The following is an 18,352-nucleotide window of genomic DNA, read 5'->3' on the forward strand; positions in this document are numbered from 1 at the left end:
AGAATAGTTTGACGACAGTCGTCAAAATATACATGTGTCGTCAAATTCATCATTTGCGTGTTTTAGAATAGTTTGACGACAGTCGTCAAAATATACACGTGTCGTCAAATCCATCAGTTGTCCGTTTTAGAATAGTTTGACGACAGTCGTCAAAATATACACGTGTCGTCAAATTAATCAATTGTCCGTTTTAGAATAGTTTGACGACAGTCGTCAAAATCGTCGATTGAACGTGTAAAAATTTGACGACCGACGTCAAAATCAACAAATGTCGTCAAAATCGTCAATTCTTTATAAAAATTGTCGTCAAAGCCATCAATTGCCAAATATATCTTTATATGTATATATACATATGTACCTACGTATTATATAAGTTTGTATGTACATATATATATGCATATGTCTAATATTTAGAAATGTATATAATTATGGGCAATTTTGTTAATTATATTATTATTGTCATTTATCTCATCTTTTGTTTAACATTTAATTGAGCATTTTATAACTAATAATATAAAATCTCTACGTTATTTGTAATAAATTATACATTAAAAAAAATTTTTTTGTATTATAATTTAAGCTGCCTAATATTTTAATTAATACTTAACAAAAATCCGTTAAATTATAGCGCAATTTATATATGAAATAATTTATTATAAAAACTTTTATTTTTTGTTGAATACATTAATAAAATAATACAATTATAATAAAATATCTGAATATAATCATAATTATACATAATCATACATTTTTATTTCATAATTTTCTTTCTTTGCCTTTCCTCATGATATTTAAAGAGTTGCCGCTTAGACAGATTTATGCAGATCTAAAAAATTATATTTCTAATTTTTTGAATAACGTATACGTTATTCAGAAAATTAAAAATACGATTTTTGTTGACGTGAGTTATTACACATTTCTATTCGGTTTACAAGGTATTACTGTCATATGCACGTCATTAATATTTAAGCATATGTGCCATCATATTGCTGTAAAATTACTGTTTGTCGCAGACAACTCCTGCCCACACACAAGGAGCACACAATATTTTTTTAACGTTTTTTAAATATTTATTTTTTATTATTTTTACATTATTAACGTTTATTAAGTAGTATAAATAATATTTATTAAACATTTGTTTTTCATTAATTATTTATTTCAAATAATGAATTAGAAAAAATATTTATAAAACGTTTATTTAACGTTTATTTAATATTTATAAATTATTAATTTTTTATTAAAAATAATAATTTAAGAAAATTATTTAAATAGTATTTATTAAATATTTATATAATTTTTATTTTACATATAAAAAATCGTTTAAAATAATATTTTTAAAAATATTGGTTTAATAGTGATTTAATATTTATGTTACAATAATTAATTAATTATTTTAAAAAATATTTGACTTCTGGTTAGGAAGCGTTACTACCCTGGTGAAAATGTAAAATCGGAGCGTAAGTTGAATGCAAAGGGAGAGTAAAAGCGTAAGTCGGATGTAAAGGGAGAGTAATAGAAGCGTTAACAAACCTTCTACGAAGCGTAAATTGAAACAATGAAATGTAAAAGAAGCGTTAACACTTCTTTTACATTTCATTGTTTCAATTTACGCTTCGTAGAAGGTTTGTTAACGCTTCTATTACTCTCAAGTGTAAAAAAACAGTGAATCTATATAATGAGAATGTTAAAAGCGTATAAATGAAACCTCTAAGAGACACAAATTGAAGCATCGGAACATAAAGAAAGTGAAGATTAAGACAATATATATTATCAAAACAATATGGCATATTAACAATACTCAAAAATTGAAGAAATGACATCTATCCTTTTAACAAGCACAGCAAAAAAAGTTTTTTTAATAAGTTATTCTACATGTAGCTATTTCGCATATGTAAAAATTAGTAAAAAACTGTAAAACTTTATGTTTAATTATAAAAACATGAGTTTTAACTATACATGTTTCATCCTTTTGACAACAGCTATTAAAATGATCTATAACAAATATGTATGAATACACATAAAGTACTCATGGATCATCATAAAGTGTTGGGTTGCGTACGATCCTCGAAGTCAAACGACGTCGACGGTGGCTAACAGTTGGACCGTTTTTTCGGGCGTATAAGTTAAACATATTCTAACAGGTACGACTGTGGGTTGGCTGAAACATGTATAACCTTCTCCCGTAGAAATTAAGCGAGTCTGGACTGGTAAGGTTACGTTGAATTTATCAAAATGATTGAATAATGCAAACAATTTTTTACTCTTAAAACATTAAGCAACTTGTTGCCGTCACAAATTAATTCGTCGGGAGAGCAAACCAACATCAACAAGTTGCCGTTAACATGCTGTAGTCTAGTGTCGAATTCACGTGAGTACAACTTAAGACGCACAATGCTGAAGCACCTTGTCTCGAGTTTCTAGAAATTAGTTGCTGCAACGGTTGACAGCAACATGACGGCAACTTCATAGGCGTTTGGTTATCTGGGTTGTAGCAAGTTTACCGTAGATTTGCGGATATCGAAAGAAACCATTTACTTAGAATAAATAATATTTACTTGAAATTAGTAATTATTTTTCTGTATGTGTCGACGAGCGGAGACACGGCTTACTTGTATTTATCATAATAGCGTTTTCGATTTGCTGACTCGATCTGACTCCGAGTCAATGGTTTGTTCTTTTCCACTGCAAAAAAGTGATAAACTGTGCATGAAATGAAGATAAAAGGAACAGACCATTGACCCGAAGTCGGGGACGGAGGCCACAAAAAACATCGACAGGAACGGAGAGAATAGCCACAGAGATAACTGAGAACACTTCTCGGAGTGATTGTGCACGATTCGTGATTGTGACTGTGTTTTACACAGCTTTGGACACTTGCGGTTCGAGTTTGAGTCAACCTTCCTGGAATATAACCTACGGTCATCGTGGATTTCATACCAGACTCACCCATTGGACATCCCTCCAGCTTGGAGGGTAAATCTAGGAAAAGAACGGCGGAGGAATCTCCCAAATCAATCTCCTCACAAACCCAGGACAAATTCCAGAGGACGGATGAAGATCATATTTTAGGTAAATTTATCACACACAATAGATTTCAATGCCTTGAAAATAATTTTGAACAATCAAATAACGAATCAGTCTTAACTGACAATGAGGATCCTTCAAATCTAAATACAAATGTCAATGTACTTGATGATTCATCACAAAACAATGACGGCAATAACAGATCCAATCAGGCACATTTACAACAACACAGTTCTCAGGAGAGAAAACCTCCTCCAATATACTTGGCATCTAAAGTTAAAGATTATTCTACATTTGCTAAAAAACTTAAAGATAGTATTGGTAACAATTTTCATTTGAAATATCTTGGCAGCCAAATTAAAATTCAATTCAATCATACTAAGGACTTTATGGATTTCAAAAATTTTGCAATTGCTCAACACTATAAATTTCACACATATTCGCTTCCGGAGGATAAATCTATTACAGTTGTATTAAAAGGATTACCAAATCTACCATCCAGTGAAATACAAGAAGAACTTAACTCACTCGGAATTAATATTAACTACTGCAATCTTATCAATGTTGATACTTCAAATCATGCCATATACAAGATTAATCTCAATGCCAAATTTACATTGACACATCTTAAGAAGATTAACTATCTGTTTCACTCAAGAATTTACTGGGATAAATTTATAAATAATAAAATCATTCTCCAATGCTACCGATGCCAAGCTTTTGGACATACTTCTTCAAATTGTTATAAATCTCCACGTTGCGTCAAGTGTGCATCAAATCATCTTACTAAAGATTGTACTAAAATGCCAGAGTTACCTGCAACTTGTTGCAATTGTAATGGGAACCATCCGGCCAGCTTCTCAGAATGTCCATCTTACTTAAAATTCCTTGAAAAAAGAAACATTAGTACTAGAAGTAAATTCGATAATAAGGATCATCAAGACACATTGGCTATAAATAAAAACTTGCAAAAATTTAATGGTAATTATAAATCTAATTCTAATCTCATTTCTGGTAAATATATAACTTCTAATATTTCACAGCGTAACTTTATTTCTAGTGATAGTTCCTCTCAATTTAAAACCTATTCTGAAGCTCTCAAATCTTCTACTAACTTAAAAAACCCCACTGACAGTGAGCTTGCTGATTTCAATTCTCTTATTCAAGAATTAAGAAACTTAAGTCAAACTATTAATATTAAGCTAATGCTTAACGTGATTAAAAATTTAAATGCTAAATTAGTTACCTGTAAAGATGGATTTGAAAAGATTCAAGCCTTTATTGAGGCAGCAGACTCTCTGGCATAAAAATGGCTTCTTCTATTAATAATAAAGAGATTAAAATTTGCCTTTGGAATGCGACTAGCTTAAATGGCAAGGAAAATGAATTAAATTATTTTCTATATTCTAACGATATCGATATTGCAATTATTACTGAGACTTGGCTACAGGCTAACACGAACATTAAATTCAATGGTTATAACTTTGTTAGACGGGACTCACCTCGGGTTAGTTATGGTGGACTTGCTATTGTCATTAAGAATTCACTTAAGTATGAGCTTTTGCCAGTACCTCCGATTTCTGTTGGCGAATTTTTATTGATTAATGTTATAGCCAAGAGAAATATTGTAGTTGGTGCGGCTTATTTGTCTCCATCGATCAAATTTTCAGTTGATACTCTAGATCTGATTTTTAAAAACATTAGATCACCAATCATACTTGGTGGAGATTTTAATGCTAAACATATGGAATGGAACAACTTTGTAAATAATGCAAGAGGTGTCCAATTACTACATTACATTAATAAAAATAATATATCAATCATTCACTCAGATACGTATTCACATAAGGCACCGAATAAAAAACCTTCTAATATCGACTTTTTTCTTATTAAAAACTTTCCTTATTTGCATAGTTGTTTCACCATGGATGAGCTCTCTTCAAATCATTTGCCGGTAATTTTGGAACTGGGTTGTGTTAACATTTTCGTGAGGAATAAGTTTATTGTCAAAACTGACTGGGAACAATATTATAACAATACTTGCAAATGGAAGATATTGTATAATCTTATAGATCAAGATTCAATTGATAACAGTATCACAGATCTTCAGAAATTTCTTCACAGAATGCTTAAAAAATCATCAACTAAACAAAATGTACAAAACAAATTTTTTGGTACTGATACTAGTAACAATTCTGATATTAATCATTTAATTAAGCTACGAAATTATTATCGTAGAAAATTTCAAAGGTCGGGTATCTGTAAGTACAAAATATACAGAAATGTTTTAAATGGAATTATTAAAACAGAGATAGCAGCACTCAAATCTTATTACTGGGAGAGTAAGCTCGAAAAGCTGAAATCAGGTGATAATGGGGTCTGGCGTATCCTTAAGTCCATTAAACGTAAAAAAATATCTATACCGCCTTTTGAGTTAAATAATGGTAAAATGATTTACAATACTAAAGAAAAAGCTCAAACCTTAGCTTCTGGATTTAGATCAGTACTCGAACAATCCTTTAAGCTTTACTCTCCGTACGAAAATAATATTTCAGAGTATATTGAAGAGATTAATGATTCTTTACCTTATGTTGATACTGCTTTTCTTACTCCAATCAAAGTCTGTGAGATTATTAAGAGGTTTCCAAACAATAAAACGCCTGGTCTAGATGGAATATCTACATTAATGCTAAAACATGCTTCATTTAAAATTAAATTACAGTTGTATTACATTATACAAGCTTCCTTACGAATTTGTTACTTTCCCAAACAATGGAAAGAAGCTAAAATTATTTCTATTCCGAAACCGGGTAAAAATCTTTCCTTACCAGAAAGTTACAGACCAATTAGTCTTCTTAGTGTCTGTAGTAAAGTTTATGAAAGAGTTCTTCTTGGTCAGATCAACAATCATCTGAATGAACATAATATCATTATAAATGAACAATTTGGTTTTAAGCAAGGACACTCTACTGTTCAACAACTTCTTAGAGTGTCAGAATTCATTTCTATGGAGATAAATAAGCGCCGCCATTCTGCAATGATATTTCTAGATCTTAAGAAAGCATTTGACTCGGTTTGGCACCATGGTTTAATATATAAATTAAAAAATATTAACTTACCTACTTATTTGATCAAAATTATTAATAATTATTTATCCCAAAGAACTTTTGTAGTTGGTCTAGAGGATGAGATTTCCTCTCCCGTTCTGCAGATCTCTGGTGTTCCACAAGGCTCCATCTTGGGCCCAATTTTATTTAACATATACATCAATGACATTCCTAAAATAGATAATACTCACCTTGCAATCTATGCAGATGACACTGCGATTTATACATCTTCCTGGAGCCCAGCACTATGTGTTCTTAGACTACAAAATTATGTCAACGACATCGTACAATACTTCACTAACTGGAAGCTCTCTATTAATCCTGAAAAGACAGAGGCTATTATTTTTACAAGAAGAAAGCTTACAACTCCACCTAAAATCAAAATTCTTAATCATTTTGTTCCTTGGTCAACAACAGTCAAATATTTGGGAGTTATACTTGACTCTAGAATGAATTGGAGATCTGCGGTACTAGATCGTGCACGCAAAGCTAATTCTGTTATTAAAATATTATATCCTCTTATCAATCACAAGAGTTTACTATCTCAAAATATTAAAATTCTTCTTTATAAATCCTGTGCCAGACCGATCCTTCTATATGCTGCCCCTGTTTGGGCTCCAGCTGCGAAATCTCATATTCAACGAATTCAACGCATACAAAATAAATACCTCCGAATTATATTAGATAATCATAAAACTGCTGAAAATCATATTATTTCTAATATTGATTATATTGACTTAATGATTCTTAATCAAATTAATCAAGTTTATAACTTTGAACATCCTAATCCATATATTAGAGAAACAGGTAACTATGATGTTGGTGAATTACCATTCAGAATAAGATGTCGCCTTCCCGGGCATTTCTCTCTTTTTAACACTTAATTAAATAGTAATAGGTAAATTGATTTGCATGTGTATGCTATGCATTGTGACTTTGTTCGGCGAATGGGGTATCTATAATGATGTACCCATGGCTGAACGGACATGCTGGGAATTCATATGCAAGTAACTTCATTAATTTTATTAATTTTATTAGTTATTTTTGTTAATTATATCTCTAAACTATTGTTTAGACATATATTACTTTTCATAATTTTATAATTTCTCTTTGACTAAGAATCTATTGATTCTTTTATTTTATACTCATTTACTATTGACTATTTTATATTTTATGTTATATTTGTATTTTACGTTATTTAATTAATTTATATAATTTATTATTTAATTTATTAATTTATTGAATTTCTTAATTATCTAATATTTATTTGATTGATTTTTATACTCAAAGGAGTTAATACAAAATTAATTCTATTACTTTTCTACTTTCTACTTTATTGCTATCACCAACTAACATTCTAAATTGTAACCATTTTCAGCTTTATTTTCAGCTTTTTTTTTCAGCTAATACTCTACTGCTTCTTATCGTTCATGCTTAGGGTTTTTTGCAAGTTTTTTCCCATAACTTATATTCTGGACTAAAACCGCACGTTCAATAAATTAAACTGAAGACCAACATCTAATACATCTTATTTTAAATACAGGTTAATAGGCTTTGTTCCTGGTACTGTGGTTCATCACATAGGAAAACGTCAAAAAAAAAAAAAAAAAACCGAAGTCGGGTCGAGTCAACAAATCGAAAACGTTATAAGTCGCGTGCGAAACCCAGCATTACTGCGAATAGGCCTTAGGCTCTGGCGCGATGCTGCACTGCTCTCTTCCTGGCGCGATGCTGCACTGCTCTCTTCCTGTCGCGCTCTTTCCCCGATATTCGGCCCTTTTCGTAACACATCGACTTCTCTCGCCTAGTGCGACCGCAACAGAGAGCAGACCGAAGAAACTCTCCGTGCCGCTAACATCGCATCCAGCTCACACGAGTAAAAATAAAGGTGTTGCTTCCTCCTAAATCAATGGTGTTAACTTTACGGATTTAAGATAAAAGGCGCATTGCCTTGACCGCTTCCGTTCGATGAGAATCACGTCATCGTGGCACCCGCGGAGATCTCAGTTAGGGCCATTACACACAAAATGGCATAACCTGCATATGCATAGCATGAGAGCGCTAAGCCAATAAGCATCTTATGTAAATCAATATGGCGACTTTATGCTTGGAGCTGATTAGTTCAACGGTCTTATGCTACGGTTTATGTAGCTTATGTCATTTCGTGTGTTATGGCCCTTACAGTGAGCACATTTACACCGTACGTTTAGTCCGCGACCTATACACTATATTCGACCCAAACACAATAGGTCACAACGATGTAAACACTCGCGAACTTGTTTGGGTCAGGTCACTTTTTCACGATCCTTGACCCATTTTAGGCCACACAACATAACGCGTATAAACGGTGGTGTACTATAAAGCAGGTAAGTGTACCAGCAAATGCTAATAGATGGGTCTTTATAGCATACACATATAAACTACTTACTTATCCCTATAACCATTTCTGCTGTGACAAATGTTGGCAACAGATTCTGTTGCCAAAAAGGCGACAAATGAGAAACATATCTTGTCATTGCAAACACTATTAGCAGATATTCAGCAAATATTTAGCAACGTCTGTCATCAGAATACATGACAAAATAATAGTGAACTGCGAGCAGATTTATTGAAAGTATTGATAACAGATTGACGACAAACACCAAAGTGCAAACAATGTCAGCAAATTGCCTGTAGAAATGCAACAACATTTGTGTGTCAAAGTACGCGACAGATTGATAGCAGCAGATCTGTCGAAATGTCAAATTGGCAATAAAAAGTGCGGCACCGTCGATAGGCGGCTCTTACTTTCTCGGGAGTAAAATGCAGTCAACTCGCTACATAAAGACCACTCGCAGCGCGAAGGTAAGCAAAAATTATCTTCTTTCACTGCGCCTGCGGAAGAGTCCGATGTGGCGGAGGACCGCCACATTATACTTTTATGATACAGAACTACTAGTATTTTCATTTTTTTGGAATGAGATTTAACTACAAACAAATTTAATGAAATTAATTGCACCTAGAATAGATGATATATCTGCGATATAAATGGAGAAAATAGATAGGTCAATTGAGGCCCCCCTATAGGAAATATTAGATGCTAGGAGAGGGTTGGGTAAATTATTTAATCTGTTCCTACTCCTGAATTAATAAATCTTCCCAGGAGATTGCTTACATCGATTCTCAAATAAAATTATAACTGTGATGAAAGAAGAAATGAAAAGATTCGACAAATCTGTCGCCAATCTGTCATCATTTATGAATACAGATCTGTTGCATATTTGGCGCAAATCTGCTGTGAGTTTACGTTGCAACATCTGTTCTCAATTTGCTGCGTAAATTTGTCATTGTATTGCTAGTGACAGGTCTGCTCTAGTGTTGCACCCAATTTGATATCAGGATTTGATAACAATTTTTGCTTGCAATTGGGGCACACTCGAGGACACAGTAGGCCATGGTTTTGGCAGCCTGATTCCGCAAGAAATTTTTAGCAGTCTACTGACAATTTGGTAGCAAATGGTTAGCTGGGTACATTAGTCCAAACTTATGTATAGGTCTACACGGTATAAACAATTTGTTACTAGCCTACCTTAGGTCGCGGTATAGGTCAGGGCATAGGTCAGGTCGTGCGGTGTACACTAGGCCAGTGAGATCGCAAACGATCGGATACGCATTATAGCATGTTCGTTAAAAAAATTGGTCCTTTGAGCCGGATATCGGCCACGAGCAACCGCTCGAACTGGTCCGCCAGATCCTCACGATCTTCAGCACCGCTGTCTCTGAGCCGAGGAAGCTCGCTGCCATACTGTTGCAAATCGGCAAACGCAACGTGGGCACGCTTGAGGGCCGCATTTCATCGCCTCTCTTCCCAGCATATCAAATGCAATCTCTTGACCAGATCCGGTTAAGCTGTACGCCCGGAATCCACTCAAGATAACGAGAGGAAGATTCGCAATCACCAAAGGAATACGCTGCGAAGCATCCACGCAGCAAGAAAGGTGCAGTGCGACGAACCGGCAGACACGCCCGCCATTTGCATTCATCTCTCCGCCACCATAGACTTACTAGTGAGTCTATGCGCGCCAATCTGCGCGTCGTCAGCATCATCTCTATCAGCTAACGACCATATGCAAGACCGTTCCACGAATCATCAATAAAACCAGTAAACCCGGAGGCCATCCTAGTCCGCCTGGAGAGCATCTGCATCCAGCCGGGACCCATACCGATGCACGTTCATTTCCTGTAAAAAAGACAGCGCAACGATCTTCCCGCCATTGCCACCATTTGCGTCCACGTCTTCGACAGCGATCCCCGTGTGTTAGCGCACTTAGGCATCAGATATCGAGCGTATATATCTTCTATATTAATTAATTCATTTCGAAATGACCCCCTTACCGGACGCAAACCTCCTTAAGAGGCGTCGATTCTTGATTAAAGGAGCACGTATTAAACATACGCACACGTATTGAAATATACGCGGATTCTATGACGTCTATCTCACCGGGAGTGATATCTCAACTTGAGGAGCGCAAAATAAAATTAGATCAATATTGGAATGAATACAACGAAGTGCAAATGCAGCTAGAGATTCTTGAGGAAGGTGAGCTTAATGATAGAATCCAATTCGAAGATGCATTCTACGTGCTAGCCGCCAAAATTCGCGACTTATTAACGCCTCCGTCAACATCGTGCAATCTCATTGCGGCCTCACCGACGCCCTCAACCGCATTCGATCCGTCGGCATCTCTTCTCAATGTTCGCCTTCCTAAACTCGACTTGCCTAAATTTTCAGGAGCCTACGATGAGTGATTTCCATTCCACAACGCCTTTCATAACGCGATTCATTCAAACGTTTCGATTAGCAGTGTAAATAAACTGCAGTATTTGAAGGCCGCTACTATACCGGCGACGCGCACCATGTGATAGCATCTCTCGAAATTTCGAATAATAATTACCTCGTCGCGTGGAATCTATTAAAAGCCAGATATGATAAAAAGAGGAACATAGTTCAGAACCATTTAAAGGTCATAACCGATCTTCCAGTGATGAATAAAGAAAACGCGACCGAACTAAGGCAAATTGCCAACGCTGCTGCTCGCCACGTCCAAGCCCTGAGAGCTTTGAAGCGCCCGACAGACAGCTGGGAAGACTTATTAATACATTTAATTAGCGCTAAGCTTAACGCGAACACGGCCAGAGACTGGCAAAAATCCGTCGTAGGTAACGACCCACTCGGCATGTAATGTTTCTAAAATATTTTATTTGAAATGTTACACTGTATACAGCAATATCACAAAAATATTTCACGACTATTTCTGCAACACTTCTGCAATGTTTCAATGTCCGCGATCACATTTCAAGTGCAATCTTTTTGAAAAATTTTAGTAATATTACTGAAATATTTCTGAAACATATCTATGCAGATAGCAGAAACATTTCAGAAAATATCTTAAACACATTTTATCCAAGAAATTGCAGATACACTTAAAAAATAGTATTGTAATATAATTAATAATTAAAACAGGATCGATGAAATTGTTAAATGTAAAGATAAAAATGAAATTGCCTATATTGATTTATAGCGGGTTTTGGTACTGAATAATTTGTGTAATTTTTACTATTTCTTATGAACTATGTCGCATTCTTGTCAGTCTATATTTAGTGACTGTTTCAAGACCGATAAAATGCACACAGTTCATACATATGAGTTAGAAATAATAAAAATTATAGCAAAATTTTTTTAGCACCAAGATCTGTTATAAATCAATATAAGCGATTTTATTTGTATATTTATTTTTGACAGTTTCATCGGTCCTATTTCAATTAATATTGTTGTATTACAATAATATTTTTTTAATGTAAGCAATCTTATTTTTATGTAATATAACAGTTTAAAAGAGAAGGAAAAGATGGCGCAGGTAGGAGTGTTAGTGAAATAGAAGACTCCGAAGTAAAGAAAGGTGGTATAATGATGGAGGTGAGAAGGAGATTGTAAAGGTTGCTAAGGGCCAGGTCGGTTTTGGGGTTGAGGAAAAATGAATGTAAACGGTTTGGGAACGCTCCGTAAATAAAAAGCGCCTTGTTGACTCCTGAGGAAAAAACAATAAAGTCTATTCTATTCTCCAACAGTTTTAAAATAAAATATTTTTAAAATGTTTAATACATTGATTATGTTAATAAAGATTTATTTTAATAAAGGTTTACAGATTTGCATTATTATAGAAATTTGAACAGAACACTTTTATTTTGTCATATTTTTTTAAAACTTTATTTTGTTTTAGTAAGATTTAAAAAAAGATATTCATTTTATAACATTACAAAAAAGTAATATATTTTTTCATGTAAAAAGAGGCTTGTTACATGAAAAAATAATAAAAAAAGATAAATAAATATTTAGAGTGAATGCTCTAAAGTGTACAATAGCTAGAAAGATAGAAAGGATTGAAGTAAAAATCTCATATTATTTTGCAATGTTGCAACAGTAATCAAGATATTAATTTTTTAACTTATATGAATCGAAAAACTATAAGTGTTGAAAAGGTAATATCTCATTGTCAGTAATTATTGCAATAAAGTATTAAATATTTATAAAATATTAAATAAAATAATATATGCACATTAAAATAAGGTATTTTTTTATTGTTTATTTCATGTATACTTTAATGTTATTATTATTAACTATATAATTATATAGAGAATATGTTTTTATGTTAATTTTAAACATTCAGAAATGTTTCTGAATCATTATATTTGCAATATTTTTTGTGCAGTATTGCAGAAATTCATTTTCAGCAATTTAAATTTTTATTACCTACACAATCCTTCAGAAATTTTTTAGAAATACTTTAAACGTTAATACTTTAAATACTGCAATGTTGCGTTTGATATTTTGCAGAAATATTCATTGTGTAAGAAATATTAATATTACCTTATAATTTTCCAGAAATATTTTTAAAATAATGCATTTGTCACATTTCTTTTGTAATATTACAGAACCATACAAATATGAAAGTAAACTTTTTTATCTTCTCTCAAAGATTTCAGAAATATTGCAGTTGCATTATTATAAAAATATGGTGCAGATTTATTTTTAAAATATTTCACATGCAAAGTTACAATTAAAATATTAACAAAATATTTATGTATTATTTTCAAATATTACAATATTTCAACAACATTACTTGCCGAGTGGGAAACATTTAAGCAGTTCTTAGAATTTTTAGTCCATCAGTGCCAAGTCCTTGTCAACTCCAAAATCAAATATCGCTTCGAGACGAGTGGATATAATTTGCCCACGTTCGAAATGGCCACGCGTAAATTTGACCACGTTCGAAATGGCCACGTTTGAAACGGCCACGTTCGAAATAGCCACGTTCGGAATGGCTACGGGAAATATTGCACGGGGTTCAATTTGCCCACGTTCAAAATGGCCACGTCCAAAACGGCCACGTCCAAAATAGCCACGTTCAGAATAGCCACGTTCGAAATGGCCACGTTCGGAACGGCCACGTTCGAAATGGCCACGTTCGGAATGACCACGTTTAAAATTACCACGTTTGTAATGGCCACGTTCGGAATGGCCACGTTCGAAACAGCCATATTTGTAATGATTTTTTCCTTGTTTGGCGTAGAAAGTTGCAAACCCATGTGGTACAGAAAATGCTTTGCGCGCGCGCGCACGCACGCACACACACACAGCCTTCGGCCCCCCCTCCCGCATCCACCCCGTCTAAATCGCTAACCCATGTGCATTGTACTGGAAATTATGTAAAACGTACGTGGCTACTTCGAACGTGGCCATTTCGAACGTGGCCGTTTCGAACGTGGGCAAATTGAACTCCGTGCAATATTTCCCGTAGCCATTCCAAACGTGGCCGTTTCGAACGTGGCCATTCCGAACGTGGCCATTTCGAACGTGGCCTTTTCGAACGTGGGCAAATTGAACTCCGTGCAATATTTTCCGTGGTCGTTCCAAACGTGGCCATTTCAAACGTGGCCGTTTCGAACGTGGCCATTTTAAACGTAATCAAATTTACGCGTGGCCATTTCGAACGTGGCCATGTCGAACGCTCCCCTTCGAGACACACAAATTTGCAATCGCAATCAAACGATAAGCAAAAGGCAGTATGCAATGCCGTAGTTAAATCCAAGTGTTACTATTGCCGCAGTGAACACTTGATTTATCAATACAAACAATTCTTGGCTTTTTCAATATCTCAGCGAAAATGCGCGTTCTAAAAAACTATGTCTCAACTGTCTGCGCGTCGCTACCCACAACTCAAAGAAATATTCATCGGGGAGTTGCAAAACCTGTTCGCGCAAACACAATACCTTATTACACCTCCAAAATTCCGAGCAAGATAAATCCACAGATGATTCACAGCGGGAGAACACTTCCTCTGAGTTCTCCGCGTCAAATCCTCCGAGCGTGGTGGTTAATCATTCCTCCCGCTCTTCGGCAACCAATTACGCAATTCTATCTACCGTCATTGTTCTGGCTGAGGCCAGAACAAACTGAGGGCAGGTTCGCAAACGTCCGGTCGAGCGCTCTTGGATAGTGGATCATAGACCAGTTTTATTACAAAAGAGTTCTTGAACAGACTAGACTTAGCTCCGCGTACACTAGAAGTAGCTACATCCAGAATAGGCGGCAAAATAATGTGTTCTAACCAAGCAGTACAAATCAAATTGCGATTAAGAATCAATTCTTTCTCCATAACCATTGATTGCATCATAACTGAGCGCATAATGGATCATTTTTCTGAGCAGATCCCAATTTTAACGTATCTTCACAAATCGACATTCTAATCGGAGCGGAGGTATTTTGGGACCTGATATGCATAGGACAAATTAAAGGCACCGCATTCCATCCCACGCTCCAGAAAACAAAATTGGGGTGGATTTTAGCTGGTAAATTGGGACTGGTGCACTTGCACACAGTTCAAATAGACACGGTGCATTTGGACACTGTTCATTTGGACACAAAAGAAATTTTATTAAAAATATACACCAGTTATATGCACAATAAAATTTGGTCACCGGATATTTTCACACGAAAAAATGCCCACCGTTCACTTGGACACGTAAAAGTTGCACACCATTCATTTGCACACCGCTCACTTGCACACCATTCACTTGCACACCGTTCACTTGCCCACCACTCATTTGCACACTAAGAAATGCGCACCGATCATTTGCACATGGAAAGATGCACACCGATCATTTGTACACGGAAAGATGCGCACTGATTACTTGCACACCGTTCATTTGGACACGGTGCTTGCTAACAGATTTTGGCAATTAGATGACATCTGCGACAAACACAAGCCCTATATCAGAAGAAAGATTCTGCAAGAGTCACTTCTTAAGCACGGTAAATCAAACTTCTCAAGGCCGATACGTTGTTCAAATTCCCTTTAAACAGGACGCTATTGAAAAACTTGGTAATTCTAAGGACATTGCTCTTAAACGATTCTTGGCGCTAGAAAAAAAATTAGATCGAGACCCTCAATTAAAGACTCTATATGTGGGTTTCATCCGCGAATACGTAGGGCTTGGCCACATGCGCGCCATAACGGAATCAAATCGAGAGGAGCCCAATACCTGTTATCTCCCGCACCATTCCGTACTCAAAGAAGGTGCTAAGAGCACTAAACTTCGCGTAGTGTTTGACAGCTCGTGCAAAACTAGCACAGGACCATCTTTAAACGACTGTATGCCTGTAGGACCGGTAGTTCAAAGTGATCTCGTTTCTATACTTCTTCGCTTTCGCACGTATCGGCATGTATTGGTGGCCGACATAATAAAAATATACAGGCAAATTCTTACATCCTTTGCAAACGCATTTCCAAAGAATTCTATGGCGCGAGGACAAACGATAACACGTGCGAGCTTTAGAGTTGCTTACCCTCGCCTACGGCACCACCATCGCCTCATATTTGGCAACAACATGTCTCGTAGATTTAACGGATCGATTCATTAACGAATTTCCCATAGGATCTCTCTACTTAAAGCGAGACTTTTATGTTGATGACTCCTCACCGACGCGGACTCTAAAGCAGAGGCATTGGCTATCCGCGATGAATTGATACAGCTCCTAAAATTAGGAAATTTCGAACTAAGTAAATGGGGATCCAACTGTCCCGAATTATTAAACGGCATCAAAGATCGGGTGAGCAGTTGGTAACATTCAGCAAGGACGAGAACTTTCGGATATTAGGTACCTCATGGGACAACGATACGCTTCAGTTTTCCTTTTCATCGTCGTTGCCTGCAAACACATCCTCTAAACGAGTTATTTTATCCGAAGTATCTAGGCTCTTTGACCCCTTGGGGCTGTTCGGCCCAGTCATTGTTCTCAGCTCATATTGCAAGAACTGTGGCAATCAAGAGTAGACTGGGACGAATCCATCCCTCAGCACATACATACAAAATAGACGCAGCTTAAATTACAATTGTCCAGCCTCAATCAGTTAAAAATACCTCGTTGCATAAAGCAAGCTTCAAATGTTAAGCGCGTGCAGATGCACGGATACTGCGACGCGAGCGAGCGAGCTTACGGTGCGTGCATATACCTCCGCAATGAAGCAAAACCAAACGACTATTGCTTCTATCTACTCTGTTCTAAGTCGAAAGTCGCGCCTCTCAAAGCAGTCTCATTGCCACGTCTCGAATTATCGACCACGTTACTGCTAGCGCAGCTAATACACAAAATCAAATCAGCATTCGAGTTGACTCACATAGTTCCTGCGGTCGGATTCTACCATAACACTTAATTGGATAGCTTCCCCGTCACGCCGATGGTCAATATTCGTGGCTAACCGGGTCGGAGAAATCCATCGCCTAACCGAGCATGCTCGTTGGGGGCACGTTGGCTTCGCCGACAATCTCGCGGATCCACTTTCGAGAGGCCTGCTCCCGGACGACATTATAAGGTCTGACCTATGGTGGCACGGTCCCGCTTACCTAAAGTTGCCCGTGGTGGAATGGCCCAGCAGCGATTTCCCTTCACTAGGAGATGACAGTCCGGAACAAAGGAAAGCAGTTTATGCCGCGATTATATATGAAGACTTCAGTGTTATAAATGAATTGATTGCTAAATTTTCAAAGCTAAATAAAACCTTACGCATTATGGCTTACTGTCTAAGGATAGCTCGGGTCAAAGCTCTCAGGCCGGCTATAGTGGCAATCTCTTCGCGAGAAATAATTCAAGCTTTGGACTTATTGTGCAAAACTGTTCAGAAACAGTCATTTTCTTCCGAATATGGATCATTATCTAACTCACGTAGTATCAGTGTCTCCAGCAATATGAATTCCCTTTCTCCATTCCTAGACGACAACGAATTGATAAGAGTAGAAGACAGGATAAAAAAATTCAGCACTATCCTTTGATACGTCCCATCAAATAATATTGCCGCGACACCACCCATTAACCAAGAGAGCTCGTATTCATCATAGAATACGAGCACACACGCAATTTCCACACCGGCCTGCAAGCCAGCATGGCGGTCCGTCAGCGGTTTTTACATTTGTCCTTAGGATCGGATGTGTGCAAGATCATAAACAATTGTATTAAATGCTTCAAAGCTAAACCTTCAATTTCCGAAGCAGAAATAGGCTGCTTGCCTTCTCCTAGAGTCGCTGTTTCGCGATCCATCGCATTGCGGAGTGGATTACGCGGATCCAGTGACCTTGCGAGAGGGCAGGCGTCGCAACTCACGTAACCACAAGGCATATATAGCCTTTTGTATGCTTTTCTACAAAGGCAGTACACTTAGAATTGGTAAGCGACCTCACGGACGCATTCATAGCCGCGCTTAGAAGACTTATTGCGCAAAGGGGGAGGCCTGAACACATGTATTCGGACAATGCCACTACCTTCGTTGGCGCACAGCGGCGAATCAAAGAATTTTACGAATTCTTGCAAAATAGCGAGGTTCAGACTTCTATTGATCGGTTCTTGTCAGAACAACACACTACCCGGACCTTCATTCTCCCCAACGCGCCACACTTCGGGGGCCTTTGGGAGGCCACAATCAAGTCTGCGAAATTTTACATTATCAGAATAGTCAGCGGATCCCTTGAAATTCGAAGAGTTTCAAAACGTCTGAAATTGTCTGATGTTGAGTCTGAAATTGAGGCTATTTTAAACTCGCGACCCCTGCAGCAATTAAGCTCAGATCCGAATGACATGTCCTTAAGTCCCGGGCATTTTCTGGTTGGCACAACATTGAACAGTTTTC

At 36.5% G+C, this 18,352-nt stretch overlaps 1 protein-coding gene and 1 long non-coding RNA gene across 4 annotated transcripts in view; one reads left to right on the plus strand and one right to left on the minus strand.

The window, feature by feature from the left end:
* Positions 1–1,623: 1,623 nt before the first annotated feature.
* Positions 1,624–7,742, plus strand: LOC118647177. Its single transcript, XR_004964487.1, has 2 exons — positions 1,624–3,069; positions 7,675–7,742. It is a non-coding gene; the product is annotated as an uncharacterized LOC118647177 (long non-coding RNA).
* LOC105834021 (guanylate kinase) overlaps positions 4,904–18,352 on the minus strand; it is a 32,296-nt gene continuing 18,847 nt past the window's right edge. For all 3 annotated transcript variants that reach the window (XM_036291530.1, XM_036291529.1, XM_036291528.1), the window contains one exon: positions 4,904–6,452. In XM_036291530.1, the coding sequence (XP_036147423.1) occupies positions 6,400–6,452 (53 nt within the window). In that variant the 3' untranslated portion in view covers positions 4,904–6,399. The remainder of the gene's footprint in view (positions 6,453–18,352) is intronic.

The sequence above is a fragment of the Monomorium pharaonis genome, chromosome 8, assembly GCF_013373865.1.
Source record: "Monomorium pharaonis isolate MP-MQ-018 chromosome 8, ASM1337386v2, whole genome shotgun sequence".
Classification (NCBI taxonomy): domain Eukaryota; kingdom Metazoa; phylum Arthropoda; class Insecta; order Hymenoptera; family Formicidae; genus Monomorium; species Monomorium pharaonis.